The 20,283-nt window shown below is 44.6% G+C and overlaps 1 protein-coding gene across 2 annotated transcripts in view; it reads right to left on the bottom strand.

Annotated features, from left to right (window-relative positions):
* TSPAN5 (tetraspanin 5) overlaps positions 1–20,283 on the bottom strand; it is a 358,999-nt gene that overhangs the window by 166,674 nt on the left and 172,042 nt on the right. The window contains exon 1 of one of the 2 annotated variants that reach the window (XM_004590548.2): positions 6,963–7,431. The exons of the other annotated variant lie outside the window; for it this stretch is intronic. Coding sequence (XP_004590605.1) covers positions 6,963–7,043 — 81 coding nt within the window. The 5' untranslated portion in view covers positions 7,044–7,431. Of the gene's footprint in view, positions 1–6,962; positions 7,432–20,283 lie in introns of those variants that run through there. 2 annotated transcript variants of the gene reach the window in all.

The raw sequence follows: 20,283 nt of genomic DNA, 5'->3' as shown, positions 1-20,283 counted from the left end.
GCTGGCCACAGCTGTAGGCAAGGAGGACAAGAGAACAAGGAAGGGCAATGTGGTATAGTGAGATTAATGAAGTAAGCACACTGTCACATCAATAGGAGTGTGCAAGCACCTAACCCAGCAGTTAAACCACTGGGTGAGATGCCCGTGTGCCAAGGTTCGAGTCCTGGCTCAGGCTGCCGTTTCCAGTTTCCTGTTGATTTGGGATGTGACAGGCAGCAGTGATGGCTCAAGAGTCTGCCTCTTCGCCACTCACATGGAAGACCTGGACTAAGTTCCTGATTCCTAGCTATGGCTTGGGCCTGAGGCCATGTCCTCCTCTCTAGATATATCTGACTTTGCAATTAAAATAAATAAATCTTTAAAAGGAGCACACCAAACAACCAGATCTTGGCTTCTGATCACCATCCACGTTCAAAGAACTGGTCCAAGATGAACAAATGGTTTAGGAAAATTGCATGACGACCCAGGAATAGCTTGTTCTGCCAGATAGCAAGGAAGTCCTCAGGGACTGGGAGGAGTCAAAAGGCACAGAAGCTAACATGAAAAGGCTGCCAGTGGCCACACACAGGACCAGGTCAGCCACCCAACACAAGTGATGAGACTCAGACTAAGACTCATTGAAAAAAAGAAAACCACACATTCTTACTGATGGAAGTTTAATTCACTGAAAATCCAATGAAGCATCAACAGGGTACTGTCAAGTTTCAACATGTCACAAAATGTTTATAAATGCCAAAGGGATAAGAGTGGCCATATGGTAGAGAAGCTGGACAGTCAATGCTTAAATCAAGTGACCATCATCACGCGGCCTAAGGACTAGACGGAGGTAAGATATCAGTGGTTCCATTGACAGACAGAAACCAGTGCCACCAGATGGGATGTGATGAGAATGCAACACTGTCCCATGCTATCACTGCCACAGAGGCACAGTTTGAATCTAAGCTTCAGCAAACAGCAGAAAAGCCCAAATAAAGGGATATACTGCAAAAGAACTGGCTTATAATCTTCAAAAGTGTCAATACCAAGACTGAAAAAGGCTAAAAAGATGTAATGAAACATAATGAGTGGCTCTGACCTGGATTTTTTTGCTTTATAAGACATGACTGGAATAATTGGGAAACTCCAATGAGGCTGACAGATTGGATGTGGTAATGTTGCAATAGTAATTCTCTAGTTTCCATGGCTATGCTGCGGTTATCTAAAAGAACTTCCTAGCTGATAAGAAGTAGACACCGATGTGTCTGCATGACATCCATCACCTCAGCAACTTTTTTTTTTAGTGACACAGACTAAAACTAAGTTCTTTGTGCCATTTGTCATTTTACTGTAAGTTTGCAACTGTTCCAAAATAAAAACAGAAAATCAGCAACAGTCAATTAGGCTGACAGTTACTAAGGGAGAGAGTGCACCTCATTTCAGGATAGATGGTGCTCTTTGAAAAGCAGACCTAGTCTTAGAAGAGTTGGCAGGATGTTACAGAGGAAAATGCTTCACCAGCTAGAAGGTTGGAAATGATTCCCAGGTACTTTCCAATGTGTCTATGGTCCATTCATCCAGCATTTATTAGATGCCGCCAATGTTTCAGACAATGTGCTATACATCAGGACTGGCCCTTACAATCCAACTGAGCGGATGATTCAAAGGTCTGAAGTTGGGAATTTTCAGATAGTCATCAGAATACGGACAGAAATATATGACTCACCTGTTGTCTTTAATACCTGTCTTTTCATCTGTGAATTCTCAGGACCCTACACGCTAGCTTAGTATTCTATCATATTCTATAAGAACATCTTCATCCCAATGTTTTTGTAACTTGTGGGTGGTGTTAATTGTATAGGCAAAAACTTAATCACTTTTCAGTTATGAACAGATGCAAATGACTTACTTGATGTTTTGTTTTAGAATAACAAACATCTTCTAAAATACGTTTCCCACCAAGAAGTTAGGGCTAAGGTTCCAGAAAAGACAATCTCAAGGCAAACCCTGACACTCATCAGTATCTTAAAATTCATTCCAATCTCCGTACTCCCATTTCTTCGTCTCTTAGAAGGATTTCAATAAAATGACTGAGACCCTTCAAGATGCTTAGAAACATACTCCATAACCCTGGCAAAGCTCTGTCAAAATGTATACTGCTTTACCTTTTGCCAGGAAGTTCCTATTACTGTGGATAACAAGTCAGAGTGATGCAGTTCAACGAGCTCCCCCTGGCAATTTTATGGTGGGTGAAACACGATTTGATTTTCCACTTTCCCCACTGGCTTCTTTTCAATCAAGTGAGACTGTTTAGCGCCTTCTTCCTGATCCACAGAGAAGCCAGATCCAGACAGTCAGTATTCAATCGCCTTCCCCACCAAGCGTATAGACCTTTCTTGAGCATTTTTCACATGACACTTTCATATCCATATTTAGCTTCCTTCCTACCATCACCCTGTAATTCAAAAGGCAATTTAGAATCCCATATGGTTGCCATCGAAGCTAACAGATGTCTAGCAAATTAAAACAAAAATTATGACTTATAAACTGCTGATGTATCATCATCCCAGAACATCTTGCAATTCATAGTGAATCATAAGATAAGGCGTCCTACTTGATGCCTCTCCCCAAAGGTTCTCTAAATCTCCCTCCTGGCTGAACTGAACCCCTATAGGAGCAAATCAAATGCAACATCCTGCCATCAACTCTGGATAAACCTCCAGTGAAAGACATAAAGTAATATCTGGAAGCATATCTAACAAGAAACGTGGCTTCAAGTATTCCAAAGCTGTTCTAACCCTTCTATAGCAAAAAGAACAGAAAAATGACTGACTCCCAAGTCACTTAAGGCTTCCAATGATCCATGCATGGCTTTTTTGCTACTAAGTCATGACACTGAACCCATCTGCCTCATCTTCTTGGAGGATCTTAAAGACACTGCCATCACCTTGCACTAATGAAAACAAACTACAAGCTCATGCCATCCTTGGAGTTCAACAACCAAGATGGAAGTAGTGTGGAATCTGAGGATGGTACAACAATGATACCATTTACTAAACCATGAGACACGCTTGAAATTACAACTTCACTACATAATGCTCTCTCTGTTTTAGATGATAAAAATAACACAGCAGACTGTATTTTCCCCAAATGTTCATAATCAACACGACCTTCTGGCATCATATGACCTTGACATTTTCCCCCCTGAAACTGAACTGGCTCTATGTGTGCTTTAATGAACAGACCATATGAAACCGACACTGTGCCAGATGCAGGTATAACTGGCTGGAAACTTCTTCTTCCAGTGTCAGAGACAGGAAGAAGGCACAAGCAGGTGCTCCAGCCTACAATACCAGCAGAAATGGTCCGTGAGCTTCGGCTCCCAGTTGATGAGGACACCATCCTGGATATCCCACTCTGATGAACCCTCAGGAAAATTCCAGCTCTGGTCACAGCTCACTGCAAGTGCACAAAAGACTCACCAAGATAGAATCATCCATGTGAGCCCACCCAAGTCACACAACTGTGAGCTGTGGTATAAAGTTTGTTGTAAACCACTAAGTTTGCGGGGGGGAGGGGTTCTTTGTTAATGACCTTAAAGTCGCAAGAATATAGGGACCAGCTGACTTGCCTAGAGACAAAGAAGTTATCCAAACCATATTGCAAAAGAGTCCAGAGCTAAACATCTATTCATGGTGAGTGATGGCATGTAAAAATTCTGGACCCAAAAATACTGACTCCTCCCCTCTCCACTTCAAAACAGACTCAGGGGTTTCCTAGAAATACCCTCAATAAACAGCTCCCTCTATCTTGAGTTGTCTGGATATCTCAACAGGGAAAACAAGCTCTTCCATACCACCCACTCAGAATACCAATACAATACAATACAAATCATAGTATTAAAGGATTTTGATTTTACACATGAAACTGTCATTTTAATAAAAATGCAATTAATGACTCAGAGGACTGCAGTGGGGACAGAGCAGCATGCTACCATACCCCACTAATTAAAAGACAAGAAATTAGTGAAAATTTTTTTTATTAAAGTATTTTTAAAAATACACCTAAGTAATAAAGTTGGTTTTAAGAGAAGTCTCAGTAAGAGAAAGAGCTTGTAACTTAACAAATATGTTATCCCCCTGCAATATGAATGCCCATCTCTTGTATTTTTCTTCCTCAGCCTATTAGAACTGGACACATTCAGTCTTCCTGATAAGCAGAAAAACACTTTGTATATCATCCAACTCTCTTTTCTTTACAACTGAGGACTGAGGCCCAGAGCAGGGGACCAACTCACAGTCTAACTGCTGCTCCAAGAACCAAATTCTCAGTGCAGGTGACACCCTATGTCCCAAAGGATTTTACCAAAAGTTACCACAAGTATCCCTCCCAATGTCTCCTATGCATCTCATTTGCATTCCAGCATCTCAGAGACAGACTGAAAGGTTAGCAGACTAAACTTTCTTTTAGCAATCTCTGCTTGGTGACTGTTTAGGAGCAGCACTAATTCTGCTATTTTGGATCGTCACAGGCAGGCCGTGACTGTAGAGAGCAGAGGCGTGCCATGCTTCCGAAGCAGGTGGCGAGTTCCTGACTCCCATCCTTCAGTCAGCAACATCTTAGTCTGAAGTACTTCACATAACATGGCTGCTGCCCTGGCAAGCACCACTAGTGACCACGGCCCTTATAAACTGGGAAACTTACATACGGGGTAATTTGAGAGCAGAGAGAAGGCAGGCAGGCTTCAGACAAAGACAGAAGGGGGAGAGTGTGCAGAAGGCAGGGTAAAAGAAGGTCCCTCATCAGGAAGGCATAAGCGGAACAACTCCACCTGGGCATCTGATTTGCTTCCCTAGTCATGGTCTGTTCCTAGGCTTCCCATAAACTTTCCATCCCCACCTGGGGAAGATCTTCCTTCAGCACCATACAAGATGTGACATTTTTCTGGAACTCTCCACGCAAGCACCGTACAAGTCCTTAAAGACTTCTACAGTTCCAGAGGCTTTCCAGCAACTAATTCAGGGCTACATTTGCCTCCGTGCACTTCACAAAATGACACCAACCTGGCAGCGAAGCAGCCCCAGATTCTTTTATTTCCTTTCTGGTCCCTGCTATGAAACTGCAAAGAGAGCCACCTACTAACGGACTCCCCACTCCCTTTTAGGGCCAGAGTCCAGGCTTCTTTGCTACTTTTGCTTGAACACTTCTCAAAAGTTGCTCTCAGGCAACACAGAGCACCCGGGGACTGAGCCCAACCTAGTCATCTCAAATCACAAATTGTAAAGCAAGTCACTCTATCTCAGAAATGTGGCCACCACCTACAGACACTTCCAGAAGAGGCAGGGGTCACAGAAGAAAAAATGTCACAGGAATCACAATCATTGGGGGGGGGGGGGACAAAAACACCCAACTGTGAAGGAGTGGGTATGCCACCTATTCCCAAATCCCTCTCCTAACTTCCATCAGTCCTGAGGCCAGAGCATGCCCACATACACCCTGCTCTGCAATCTCTTCCAGGGTCTCTTACAAAACATGTGTGACCACCGCAAGAGACTCCAAGAGGAAAGAGAAAACAACCTGGTGTAGTGTGGAAAACACTTGTGTGTACACACACACACACACACACACGACAGAGACTACTCTCACAAAGGGTCTATCTGCAGCAAATCACCTCCAATTCAAGGAGAATCCAAATAAATACACCGTGTTCAGACTGCTGTGGATTATCATTGTCATCTGGTGGATCATTGTTCACCTCACTGGGGAGGGCAACTTGGAGAACCCTGCCCCCGTCCACAGGGCCACCATCTTTACCTTCCACTGGGAAGGGGATACCCAGGAAGGAGCGGATGGCTCGGAAAACAACAGGGTCCTCTTGTTGTCCTAGCGAACTCTTTGTCTGGTACCAGGCTGAACACGTTTGCGAGATGAGGGGAGAGAATCAAAACAAAACAAAAGAGTAGGCGTCCCAGCTTCATCACAATAGGTGCCCAGCACACAGTGGCGCCAGCAGAGCGCGGATTGGATCTGATGTTCAAACACCCGCTCTCTCCATGACCCCATATACCATGTCTCACACTCCTCCTCTGTAGCATTTCTCCAAGGTTCACCGCCATCTCCCACCCCACTACCAGGCTTCCCCAAAGCGGCCAGCTGCGGATCATTCCTTTAAAAAGAAGGACGTGAGACACCGGCCCAGGAGAGCATATGTTGCTGGGGACTTGTTGTGATGCTGACAGTGGTATTTATACACATATATAGGACTCAATCCCTGCACCCCACATGCCCACTGACAGGTCAGTCCATTATGCAAAAGAGCGCTTTCCAGCTGAGAAGCAAGAGCGCGCAGGAAGCATTATTTACGTGCCTCGTCCAGAGCCACAGACAGCAAGGCATCTGCATCCTACACAAAGCCGGAGATGGTGCATGGAGATACACGCTAAGCGTGGCACAGACCCACCGCGGCAACACGGAGCCCAACCCTTGGCCAATCAGAGCCCTGAGAGAAGGTGGACCCCCGGCTCGGCTCTGCCCAAGGAGCCTTTCCCATGATGACACCACGCTCTGCCCAACACCCGTATCCCCCGGGGAGCAAATCCAATTGGCGTGGCTGCTCATTTCTCCAACTGCCGAATCCTTTCGCTCATCTGCATCCCTGGGACTACCTCTTGAAAAGCCACCCCAAGGCCTGGTGCCCCCTTGCCGGCTTCAGGTGTTTTTGTTTTTCTTTTTCTTTCTTCTTCTTCTTCTTTTTCCTTTCTTTTCTCCTCCTTTCATTCCCAGGAAGGATTGAACGCGTCCCTCTCCAACGCGCACACAGGAAAGGCGGAAGGCTTATGCCTGGGTGCACCCACCTCCCCCAGCCCCTAAGCTCGCCAAGCACCGCAGGTCTGAGAAAAAAGTAAAGGGGGGCGAACAACGTGGGGGCAACTGCTGAGAAATTGATCAGCCACAGTAGTTAGAATCCCAGGAGCGCTCCAACTTACCCAGAATATGACATTGAAGCCGAAAATGAAGTATTTGATGCAACAACTGACTTCAGGACCCTTGTAGTGCTTCCCGGACATCCTCTGGGTTCATGAAGACACTTGCCCCGGATACCCGACTTTGGAGTCCTGGCACACCGTTACTTGGAGACTGAGAGCAAGGGGGGCTCGGGGCCACGGCGCGGGCGGCCCGGCCAAAGCCGCGCGGCGACCAGCAGGAAGAGAGCGGCTCCCGCAACCTCTAGCTAGCTCACTCGCCCAGGCCGTCTGAGCCGAGGATAGTGGCGAGCAGGCGAGACAAGCCGTGCTCTGCAAAGCCCGAGCCTCCCGAAGCCGGCTGCGTCCACTCGGCGAGCGCCGAACGTCCGTGCGCCAGGCGGTCGATTCCGAGGTCTGTCCCCAGGTTTCGGGCAAATGCGGCCGCGGCAGATGCTGGCGAAGACGCTCGCGCGCCCTCCCGCCCCGCGCTCCGTCCGCCCCTCGTTCTGCCCGCCCCTCGCTCCGCCCGAGGCTCCGCCCGCTGCCCGGGCCTAAGGGAGGTACGCGCGCGCGCACGGGCTTGGGCGCTCCCGGGCGGGCGGCGGTGGCACCAGGTCACCGCCCCCTCCTTCCAAGGATCCCCGCCCCTTCTTCGGCCAGCCCCCGAGCCCCGGGGCCCGTGCTGTGGTGGGGTAGTCGGGGAAGGTGGCTGGCGGAAGAAAGGAGGAAGGGTGCCCGAGGAGCACGCCGATTGGGGAAGCAACGTGGCGGAGGGACCGCGATTGACTAGCAACGGGTCCCTGTCGCCCGCCGCTTCTCCTGGCAACACTGGAGAAGCTCCGGGGAGAGGAAGCCTCGTGGCAGGAGAGGACTTAGTGAATGGGAAGCTGCGCCCATTGCGCGTATGAAGTCTATGCCCCTTCCCAGGCTGTGTGACCAGAGTCGAGGTATAGCCACGATGCAGGAGAGGAATTAGGGTGGTGGACTTCGCTGAGCCGGGGAGTGCGTCGCGTCGTCAGGGTGTTGGGAAGAGAGAGACTCGCAGGGACCTCAGGGTAAAAGTCTCCCAATGTGATTGCGATCTGTCCTGCCCACCTGCAAACGGGACATTGACCATAGGAACGGTTCTACGAGGGACAGATGGCCCGAAGGTGGCTTGACCCAGACAGAAGCCTCTCCATAGGGTCTGTTGCAATACTACAACAGGCACAGCAGACTCCCTCCCCACCCAGGGCGGATTGTGTGCCCTTAGGAACTTGACCACTTCCTGACTCTGGGAAGGAATCCAAAAGGGGTTCAGGGATCAGCTTCTGGGAAATCCCAGTTGGGTTTCTGGATCACGAATCATGAAGCATTTGGCCTCCAAGGAATGGGCTGGAGTTCCTGGGAAGGTCCTTGAGAACCCTACCTGAGCAGATGTATCCGGCCCGGCCCTCCTCTGGGAGCGTTTCCTGAGGTGCTGGCATAGCAGGTACCAGCGTAGCGAGGAGAGAAAAGGAAAACTTTTTAAAAGTGTATACATCCATGGGAAATGTTAAGGCTCTACACAGCTAGAGAGATGGGAGGCAGGGAAGAAATGCCAGCACCGCCCTGTGCATTCTGGTGCGAGATGCAGGAATCCGCCTGTGAGGTTCCGCATGTGAAAGAGTTTAAGAGCCTCTGGCTTTTGGCAGCACAAGAAGTTGCTTTTTCCTTCAATAAGCGACCCTTTGAGATGGACCTTGCCGACCCTTTGGACTGCAAGGTGATAGGGACTGAATGGGGGTCAGCGCTGTGAACAGGGCACTCATCAAGATGGGAGGATCAGAAAGTCCCAACAAGCTATGGGAGTGACTAACCGTGACTTCAGCGCGTTGTGTGAAGTAACCCTCTCTTCCTCAAAACTACCCCCTCCCCATCCAAAATACAGACCATAACACTTCCCACCTGGTGGCCTTCAAAAGGAAAGTCTTTCAAGGGCGGATTTCCCTCTTAACAGGAAAGCACTGACAAGCTTTACTGAAACCTTTTCGTGCTATGCTGTAATTCTGTGTATAAATAGAACAGTGGCTACAGGAATACAGGATAAGTCAGAGGAAAGGGCTGTCTTAAGTTGATGTGACGCCCTACAGGATGTAACAAGAAATTAGATCCAATTGATAACTCATTTGATCTCTAAATGTGACTTATCTTTGAAATATAAATCAACAGAGATGTCTCATATACCTCTGTGCCCACACACCCAAACTACCTACCCTACCCCTGATACAGGGCTACATTCACAGCACTGATACAATTCTGATACATCATCATCACCTTAGGCTGTTTGTGGACTTTGGGGGGGGCCACTCAGCATTGCACATTCTATAGTTCGCTCCCACCATTAAAGTATTCTGCAAGGTATTTTCACTGCCCTCTTAGGTCCACTTATTTCATCCCTCACTACCTCACTTCACTGACAGCTGCCAGTACGTTAATCTCTCCATGTTTTTTCTTTTCCAAACATCATGTATAAGAAATCTACAGAATATAGTCTTTAGAAAGCAGCTGTTGTTGGGCCTGGCACAGTAGCCTAGCAACTAAAGTCCTCGCCTTGCATGAGGAAGGATCCCAAATGGGTGCTGGTTCTAATCCCAGCAGCCCCGCTTCCCATCCAGCTCCCTGCTTATGGCCTAGGAAATCAGTCAAGGACAGCACAAAGCCTTGGGACCCTGAACCCTCGCGGAAGACCTGGAAGAAGCTCCAGGCTCCTGGCTTCGGATCAGCACAGCTCCAGCCATTGCAGCCACTTGGGGAGTGAATCATCGGATGGAAGATCTTCCTCTCTGTCTCTCCGCCTCTCTGTATATCTGCGTTTCCAATAAAAATTTAAAAATATATCTTAAAATAAAAAGTAGTTGTGGTTGTGCACAGTCATCCACTTGTAAAGTCAGGCACCTCATATCGGAGTTCAAATTTGAGTCCTGGCTTCTTCTGATCCAGCGCCCTGCTAATGTGCTTGAAAGAGCAGCAGATGGTAGCCTGGGTGCTTGGGCCCGTGCTACACAGGTAGAAGACAGGTGGAGTTCCTAGTCCCTGGTTCCAGCAAGCCCCAGCTCTGGCTATTAGGGCCATCTATGGAATTAATCAACAGATGGAAAATCTTTCGCTTTCTCTGTCTCCCTCTTTCTCTGTGGTGCTCTCTTCTGAATTAAAATAAATCGTTTTTTATAAGTCCTCGAAAAAACCATTCGGGGGGAATTTGGAGAAGGAGGGAAAAGCTAGTTGAATTCTCATACGTCCAAAGTAAGCTCTAGGAATATTGTTGAGGAAACTTTAGTTTTTAAGCAAACAAAAATAACACAGTTGTTAAATTTCTGCATAGATGGGCTGCTGCAGTGGCTCAACAGGCTAATCCTCTGTTTGTAGCCCCAGCATCGTATATAGGTGCCAATGCTTGTCCTGGCTGCTCCACTTGCAACACAGCTCTCTGTTTATGGCCTGGGAAAGGAGTGGAGGATGGCTCAAGTCCTTGGAAAAGACTGCACTCACATGGGAGACCCAGGAGAAGATCCTGGCTCCTGGCTTTAGATTGGTTCTGTTCCAGCTGTTATAGCCATTTGGGGAGTGAACCACAAATGGAAGATCTGTCATCTGTCCCTTTATAAATGTGTCTTTTGAATAAAAATAAATCAATCTTTTAAAAAAATCTTTTTAAATATTTTATAAATTCTGTATAGAAGATATTTCTCAACTTAGAGAAAATAGAAGGAAACAAGTAACAGATTTGCCTGGGTAATATTTTAAAAACTGGACTTGTCAAGCTTATACTGTAATCTAAACCAGCAAAAGAAATGGCAGTAAACATGAAAATAAAAGTCTGAAGATCTGTATTATAAGTAGAGCTCATATAGCTATAGGGGGAAAATGTAGAATGTCAATGACTGAATATAAACACAAAAACCAGTTATGAAATTGAAGTAGCAACACATACAGGGGAAATCTAATCTAATAAAGAAATATCCGCTACTCTTAGTGGTACAGATACAAAGGTAATGAGCACTGGATTGCCCAAGCATTGCTAGCATCCTCATGAAATGTTATGGTCCATTTGGAAAACATTTTGGCTGTATGTAGCAGGTCAGAGTGCTCCCTACATTTTGACTCAGCAATCCCACTTCTGGGAATACAGCCAAAGAAATACTCCAAAATGTGGGAAAAGTTACATACTACAAATTATATGTCATAGCACTACTTATAGTGAAGATTGGCCACAGGTTACAAAACAAAGACTAGGGACTAAATCCAACACCTGGTTCAGTGTTCCTTCCCATTTCGGCACCTTGGGACCTGTCATTCCTGGTCTCCGCTGGGAATGCTTTCCTCCCCACTACTTAATTTCAAGGAGACTTTTGTCCTTGCCTTTGTTTGTTGAAACTCTTCCTTCCATGAAAGCCCTGAAAGGTTGCCTCCATTGCCTGTTTACCCTTCTGTCTCCTCCACTTCTCTGTGACTCCTTCAATGGTGTGGTTCATCTCTTTGTAATCTTAGAATCACTTGGGCGCTACAGATGCAGCAGGTGTTTGATAATTGTTAAGGAATGAATGAATGGTTTGCTCAAACTTTTAACAACTGCTAAGGATGGTGATTATTATGAATGTGTGTCAATGTGTGAACAGATTAGAATGTTAAATTTTAAAGGCACTGTAGGGGTCTTCAAGTATCACTGATAATTCTCATTAGGAAAAAGCTATGCATGGATTTCAAAACTTTCTGGCCCCAAAATAAATTTAATCTCTTAATTTCATTTTTTTCCCAGAAACTTTTAAAAGTACCTTTATATAGAATTGATTCTAGGTGATGCTATTCAATTTTTTAAAAAATGCCAAATGGTACATGCAGTGGACCATCATTTTGTAAAAAGACAAGACATGCTAGGAAAAAAATGTTTCCATATACACAGCTTTACTTGTTAGGATTGGGGTATCTATGAAATGAAATAAATTGATAATTGTTGTAGCTGGAAGGGGCAAACTTGAGGATAAACAGATACTGGCAGAAAGGCAACTTGCTTTATTTTTTAATTTGTTCTTTCATTTTTGTGATTTGTACCACATGTATATCATATACCTTTTTGAAAAAATGATGTACTCTACAAAACCGTACATAAATTCATGAAAATATGATAGGAGCTTATTCTTAATTATTAGATGCTGAGTTTATGAATGATTCTATTTTTGTATTTCTACTTTCCAATTATATAATGCTAAACTTATTAATTCACATCATGTGTTTTAAAGAGCACAGAGAAAGAGAGAGACAAAGACATCTTTCTTCCCCAAATGCCTGCAACAGCCGGGACAGAATCAGGTCAAATCCAGGACTCTGGAATCCAGGTCTCCCACATGAGTGGCAGAGATCCAACTAGAGATCCAGCACAGGGCACATGAGTCGAACCAGGACTCAAGCCCAGCACTCGAGTGTAGAACACAGGCAATGTTAGCTACTAAGACAAATACATTTCCACTCCAATTTTTATTAGTAGGATTATATGGCTTTTGCAGATACAGGAATAAAAGTATCAAGTAAAGACATAAACAAGAACCTGAGTGGTTATTTTATATTTACTTCACAGCTTAATAAGTTCTAGTCTACTTCAAGAAAAAAAAGAGTCACTGTCTGGAGATTGCTATGGCCATCTCTATTTCTGAGCTTGGAAAACAGTTAATAAGTTTAATTACGGAAAAGTTAATCAGCCTTCCAAGTGGCAGTGAAAACAAGTAAAACACGTTATTCTAATGGTTTTCAAGCTGAACAGAAAGATAGGACAACAGCAGTGTAACCTAAGACACTCAGTGCAATGAACTGGCTATCTCTGTCTCCATCTTACTCTTTCCACCCACCTTCCCTGCCTCTATCTGTACCCATCCCTCTGTCTCTTTCACTGTCTCCCTGCTCCCTATTTTTGTTTCTTTGTAGTCAGCATGGCCCAGCCTCTTTAAGCTGCCACATGCTTTAGGAAGACATGCTCTGCAGCAGGCTGCTTGGTTGCCTTCCTCTCCCCAGTGCTTGGCTCAGGGATGGGCATGAGACCCAGTTCTGGTCAAAGACACACGGGGTGCATGCCAGGGCCTACCTCGCATGTAGGAAAGGACCTTGTTTTGGCCTTGGATTTGATTGCCTCTGGATGTGATGCCTGAATCTTCTACAGCCTAGAATAAAATAACAACCTGGGGTATGAATCTGGGCCTTGCACCACTGTTGTCTGCTTGGCTTAAGCAGCCTTGGAGGTTACCCAGCCTCAGGACTTCCTGTCAGAGGAGGCACTTCTGGGTTAAGACACGCTGAGGGAGCTTTTCTGGTTCAAAGAGCTCTTCGTCGCTTGCACTTTTGCGGTTCTCGCCTCAGCCCTTTATATTGATGTTCTCATTTTGAATCACCACCCTGTTTCCCTATTTCTCTCAGTGCCACCCTTCTGTTCCCTCCTCTCTCTTCTCTGCCCCCACTGTCCTGTCCCACGGGGACACTTGGACGCATCTGAGAGTCTCTACCCATCCCGGTTTCTCTCAAACTTTCTCAACCACAAAGTCTCCTCTTTGTTGTGGTTGTCACAGCAGGGGTGGATCCAGGATGAGTTGACCTGGTAGTCTGTCTTCCCCAGTGTTGCATTCACGAACAAAGCGGACCTTGCCTGTGGCCAAGATGGCAACGATGTTTACAGGAAAGCTGGGGGCCTGCAGGTCCAGGCGGAAGCCAGGCTGTCCCTCTCCCTCTGCAGAAAGAGGAAGGAAGCTTGAACTCAGAGAGCAACAGCTGCAGAGTTCTCTGAGAGCCGGGGAAGCCACAAATGCTTGTACACTTTGTGCCCTGAGAGGCTTCCGACCCTGCTACTGGCTTTCTACTTCTGGATTTGAAAGCCGTGTCCTTGAGACTTGCAAAATTTTTAGATACAATTATTCCATCATGTCTCATTCGGGGCTTTAGGTGCTTTACGTGGATGTCTCAGATTTGTACATCAAAAAACCTTGACTAAAACAACAGGTCATGCTACCTCAAATCCTTTAAGAAATGAGATAAACTTATTTTTTAATTAACCAGCATATAAAATTAAAGCTGTCTGGTGATATTTAATGATTTAAACAGTGGGCCTTCTGCTCTTTGGATGAAAACTGAGCAAATCACATGTATTAAAAAGTAACTACTTCCCCAAGGCCGCGCTCCCTTCCCCCAGGACCTTCTTGTCCCAAGTCCTCACATATTCTTTACAAAATATCAGTTCTCAAGACCTGAAGAATCAAACAGAGTATCCATCTATCTCGTGGATATGACTGAGTAAACTTATCTTGACCATAGTTGTTGCAGTTGTTAAAATCAGGGCAAGCATTGTGGCACAGTGGATTAAGCCACAACTTGGGAAGCCTGCTCTATTGGAGCGCTGGTTTGAGCTCAGCTACCCTGCTCATCCAATCCTGCAGGGCAGCTGGTGATAGTTCCAGAAGCTGAGTCTCTGCCACCCACATGGAAAATCTGGATGGAATTCCCACTCTCCTGGCTCAGCACTGGCTGTTGTGGGCACTTGGGGTATGATTTAGCAGATAGAGGGTGTCTCTCTCTCTCTCTTATTCTCTCTCTCTCTTTCACTCTCTCACTTTGTCACTCTGCTTTTTGAACACATTAAAAACAAACTTTTATGGGCCTGGCATGATAGCCTAGTAGCTAAAGTCTTCTCATTGCATGCACTGGGATCTCATATAGAAACAAGTTTGTATCTTGGCTGCTCCACTTCCCATCCAGCTCCCTGCCTGTGGCCAGGGAAATCAGTTAAGGATGGCCCAAAGCCTTGGGACCCTGCACTTGCGTGGGAAACCTGGTACAAACTCCTTGCTCCTAGCTTCAGATCAACTCAGTTCTGGCCATTGTGGTACTTGGTGAGTGAACCAGCAGATGGAAGATCTTTCTCTCTGTATCTCCTCTCTGTCAATCTGACTTCCAATAAAAGTAAATAAATTTTCTAAAAATTTTCTTTAAAAACCTTTTATAGAATAAAATGAATTCAACCTCACAAAACATGACAGAGCAGTCATTGATATTTTTTTCTCCTGCCATTCCATCTAATGATAATGGCATATAAGCTTCACCTGGTTTGGGAAATCACTAGGCATTGTGTGAACTGGTAGCCGACCCTGCCCTGACCTCAGTGGGGCCAGCACATGGCAGAACATATTTGCACAAGGTAAAAACTCCCATCCTAGTACTGAACAAGGAAGAAAAATGACCATAGACCATCTGGAGTTTGTTTCCTGGAGACCTTGAACAAGCCCAAGGCTTTAAGGTTTTGAAATCCTCCTGATTCTTGCCTTGTTACCCTAGGGACCCCTAAACCAGCCCCTTTCTCTCTCGTGAATTTCCTCTTTGAATTAGTCAAAGATCAAAGCATCCTAAGCAATACTATGTGAACTTTAAAACCTGTGCCTTTTAGGACATAACCTTAACTCTTCTTCTGATTTTAAAGAAAAACATTCTATATACATAACATGCAGCCACTGTTTTTAAACAAGCACCCATGACGACATTCCAAGCAAAACAGTTGTCAGAGTCTTGTCCAATAACAAATTTCTTTTGGCCATTCCAATGGCTCCATTGGCTAATCCTCCACCTGCAAAAGGCTACACCCCGTATAGGCCCCAGTTCAAGTTCCCGGCTGCTCCACTTCCCATCCAGCTCCCTGTTTATGATCTGGGAAAGCATTGGAAGATGACCCAAAACCTTGTAACCCTGCAAGGTTAAATTCCTGGATAAATTCCTGGCTCCTGGCTCCTGGCTTTGGGTCAGCTTAGCTCTGGCTCTTGGAGTCATTTGGGCAGTGGATCAGCAGAATGAAGATCTTTCACTTTCTGTGCTTCTCTTTTTAACCCTGCCTAATAAAAAAAAATAAATCTTTTAAGAATAATAGTGTCTTTATAGCTTGACCTCAGACTACAGAGAAATTTATTGTATCTTCCATTTTCCAGTGCCCCAAAATAGTACAGAGACATCATCCAACAGGAAAAACAGGGGAAAAAAGTGACATCCCTCTCAATATCCAGGTGATTACTGTCAAGATTCGTACCTCACTGCCCCGTTTGCCTGTGAGTATCTCCGCACTTCCACTGCCTGTCAGGCTTCGTATAATCCTTTGAAGGCAACAGTACTGGCCTATTTTCCTTGTTCCATCCTCCCTCCCAACAATTTCAAATTGTTGTTACTCCCTCTACCAACTCTATCCTCCCATTCATCACAAATTAAATTCTTTTGCCTAAACATAATTCTACTCCTTACCAAACCTGCTCCATTTAACTTTGGGCATGTCAGTCATACCCAGTAACTTCTTCCACCACCATTTGGTTTCTTGACCTAACTGAAAACCTTGCTTCTGGGATGTGTCCTTTTCCAATGGAATCATGAACTTCTGGCACATGGAACTCAATATCCAGACTCCGCAGATTCATCAGTTATTTGTTTGGATCTTATTACATACAGTCAGTTCAATCAACAAGTATTTATTAAATACATTTTTAAAAATATCAGGGGCCCGGCGGCGTGGCCTAGCGGCTAAAGTTCTTGCCTTGAAAGCCCCGGGATCCCATATGGGCACCGGTTCTAATCCCAGCAGCTCCACTTCCCATCCAGCTCCCTGCTTGTGGCCTGGGAAAGCAGTTGAGGACGGCCCAATGCATTGGGACCCTGCACTCGCGTGGGAGACCTGGAAGAGTTTCCTGGCTCCTGGCATCGGATCGGCACAGCACCGGCCCGTTGCGGCTCACTTGGGGAGTGAATCATTGGACGGAAGATCTTCCTCTCTGTCTCTCCTCCTCTCTGTATATCTGATTTTGTAATAAAATAAATACATCTTTAAAAAAAATAAAAAATAAAAAATAAAAATATCTGTGTCTATGATCTCTGCTCTAAGAATATGACATTTTTAAAAAGGTGTAGCTGCTTATTTGAAAGAGTTACAGAAAGAATGGGAGAAAAGAGGATCTTCCATCAGCTGTATCACCTCCCACATGGCTGCAACGGCCAGAGCTGAGGTAGGCTGAAGCCAAGAGCTAACGAGTTTCTTCTAGATCTCGCACATGTGTGACAGGGGCCAAAGAACTTGGATCATCTTCCACTGCTTTTCTCAGGCCATTAACAGGGAGTCTTATGGGAAGTGGGGGAAATTTGGGACACAAACTGGTGTCCATATGGGATCCTGATGTTGCAAGTAGTGGCTTCACCTGCTACATCATGACACCATCATTAAGGACGTAACTTTAAGAAATAGGCAAACAGGAGTGAGCATTGCGGCACAGGATGCTGCTTGGAACACTGTCCCAAATCAGAAGGCCTGCTTGAAGCCCCAGCTACTCCACTTCCAGTGCAGCTTCCCACTGATGCTCATTAGAGAGAGAGGATGCTGGTGTAAGTATTTGGTTGCCTGCTGCTGCCAAGACAGATCCTGATGGAGCTCCTGGCTCTGGTTTTAGCATAGCCCTACACTAGCTGTCACAGGCATTTGGCGAGTAAACCAGTAGTTGGAAGGCCTCTTTCTTTTGTCTCTTCTCTGCCATTCTCCCTTCCAAATAAATAAGAGAGAATCAAAGGTAAAAACAGGTCAGAAAGGATTAAACGCTGCAATTTTAACAAAATGCAACACACATGTGGTAAATCTTCTAATTTAAATTGTTAAAAATTATCTCTTCAAACTACAGGGCTTTTTTTTCTTTTTCCTTTTTCTTTTGCAGTAGCGTCTGCTAAGTGTAATTACTAGAAAAATTTAATCAAGATGGACTGTCTTCCATCTGAATCACTTCTTTAGGTCGAAACTGAGAGAATATGTTTAAAAATTAAAACTACAATTGTATAACCACTGTGGAAAATAATTTGGCAGTTCTTCAAATGTTAAACACAGAATTACTATATGATCCAGAAATTCCACTCAGTCATGTGACCCAAAGCTAGAATCTAAATGGATACTTCAATAGCCAAAAGGTGAGTACCACTTAAGTGGCTATCTACAGATTTTCTTTATTTTTAAAGTTTAACTTTTATTATTATTATTATTATTATTATTATTTTAGTTAAAGATTTTCCATCCACTGGTCCACTCCCCAAATAACTTCAATGACTGGAGCTGAGCTAAGCTGAAGCCAGGCTCAAAAACTTCTGGATCTCCCACACCAGTATAAGGTCCCAAGGCTTTGGACCATCCTCAACTGCTCTCCCAGGCCATCCACATGGAGCTGGATGGGAAGTGGAGCAGTTAGGATACGAACTGGTGCCCAGAGGGAATCCTGGCTCTTGCAAGGTGAAAATTTAGCCATTGAATCATTGCACTAGGCCCAACATATTTTCAAAAAGATATGATTATGTGTATGTGTATTATACATATATACATAGTGTGACAAAATACTATTCAGCCTTATAATGCAATGAAATTCTGGCACATGCTCCAATATAAATGAACCTTGCAGATATGAAAAGTAAAATATATCAGCTACAAAAAAGATATCTATTACATGGCTCCAATTTTGTGGGATACCTGGAATATTCACATTCATGGGCACAAAAAGCAGAACCAGAGGGGAGGGATGGGAAACGGAGAACTTGTAACAAGTATGGTGTTTCTGTTTGGGATGACAAAAAAATTCTGGAGCTGGTTAGTGGTGATGATTGGAGATAGCTTTGTGAATGCCACTTAACAGTTTAAAGGGTCATTTTAAATTACAAATATGTAACCAATAAAAAAATCAGTGCTTAACAATGAATGCCAAAGGAATAATTGAATATAAAGAAAGGCTAAGTTGTTCTTACCTCCAAATGTGATCAAAATTAAGTGTTTAATGTATGTATTCCATGACTGTGAATTTTGTGTGTCCTCACTTTAGGAGGCCTAATGGAATATGCAAGTAAATTAAGAGATGATTGAATATAAAAGGACCTATTTTACTGAGGGATTTAGCTGAGTGTTTCTTTAAGAAGAGAATTATTCTCCTTCTAAACTTCATTGCTCAATAATTGATCATGGGGTCTGGTGCAGTGGCCTGGTGGCTACAGTTCTCACCTTGTATGCACCAGGATCCCATATGGGCCCCGCTTCCGATCCAGCTCCCTGCCTGTGGCCTGGAAGAGCAGTCGAGGGAGGCCCAAAGACTTGGGAGCCTGCACATCCTCCCCCCCCACCACCCGTGGGAGACCTGGAAGAGGCTCCTGGCTTCGGATCGGCTCAGCTCCAGCCATTGCAGCCACTTGGGGAGTGAATCATCGGATGGAAGATCTTCCTCTCTGTCTCTCCTCCTCTCTGTATATCTGCCTTTCCAATAACAATAAATAAATCTTTTTAAAAAATTGATCACAAGCAGCTCAGCAATGGTTGTTGAGAGCAGCGATACTATAAGGAAGGAGCAGGTCCCACTCTAGCACATATTCCCAGGTGAGTGGCCAGTCCACCCTTCCCTCTTTCTTCCTATAGGAGGTGCCAGCCCTTTCTCAAGCTTCGTACAAGAAACTCAGACACCTCAGGGCAGTGGGGAAGCGTGGAGAGTGTTTTCATTTCAGTAGTTCAGCTGTCATTTGTAGTGAGCTGGAAACCCTGTTAAGCCAGAAATGTTAAGCGTATCTGCTGTGTGTTACCTAGCAAGTGTTCCACACATGCTGGAAGCATAATCCTGCGAACTGAAGTTATGTGACTGGCTGAATAAATGAATTTTAGCTAATTCTGACAATGGAAAGTCCAACTAGAATGATGATGAAGTGGCTTTGAAGTTTTAATCAATGTGGAATCTTCTTGAGTGGTGAAGGTTCAAATGACAGGCACCATTTTAATGAGAAACACTCCTAGAAGTCTAAAAGGAAAAAAAAAAAGTTTATCCCATTTTCTCATACAAAAGGGATGTATTTTCTATTGCATTTTAACTGCCTTGTACCCAAATGCATTACATTCACTGGATGGATTCACAGTAAGTACTGTTGACAGAATGAATGACAAGGCAAAAAATAGCTTGCAGTACTTTTCAATTTTTACAAGTGTGGAAAGCATATTAAACCATCTGCTGATTAAAAAATGCATGTTTTGACTTGCATATGAATCAAATTAACATACATAAATCCAACATCTTCACATCACTAAATTCACAGCCATAGCCAATATAATTTTCCATGTTTCTTCAAATTCATCAATTCCAGAGTGACATAATTAAGTTATTAGGCATAAAATACACAGGGATGATTTGTAACTGAAAAGTAACTTTTCCTTTACTTCAACTTGATGCTCATGTATCCCCTAAGAATAAAAAGGCATAAGATCATTTGATGTTCAAATTTGCTCTACAAAAGCTTAACATCAACCAAGGGAAGCTGAAGT

Source organism: Ochotona princeps, chromosome 7 (assembly GCF_030435755.1).
Source record: "Ochotona princeps isolate mOchPri1 chromosome 7, mOchPri1.hap1, whole genome shotgun sequence".
Lineage (NCBI taxonomy): Eukaryota > Metazoa > Chordata > Mammalia > Lagomorpha > Ochotonidae > Ochotona > Ochotona princeps.
This window is presented reverse-complemented; position numbering and strand designations above follow the sequence as displayed.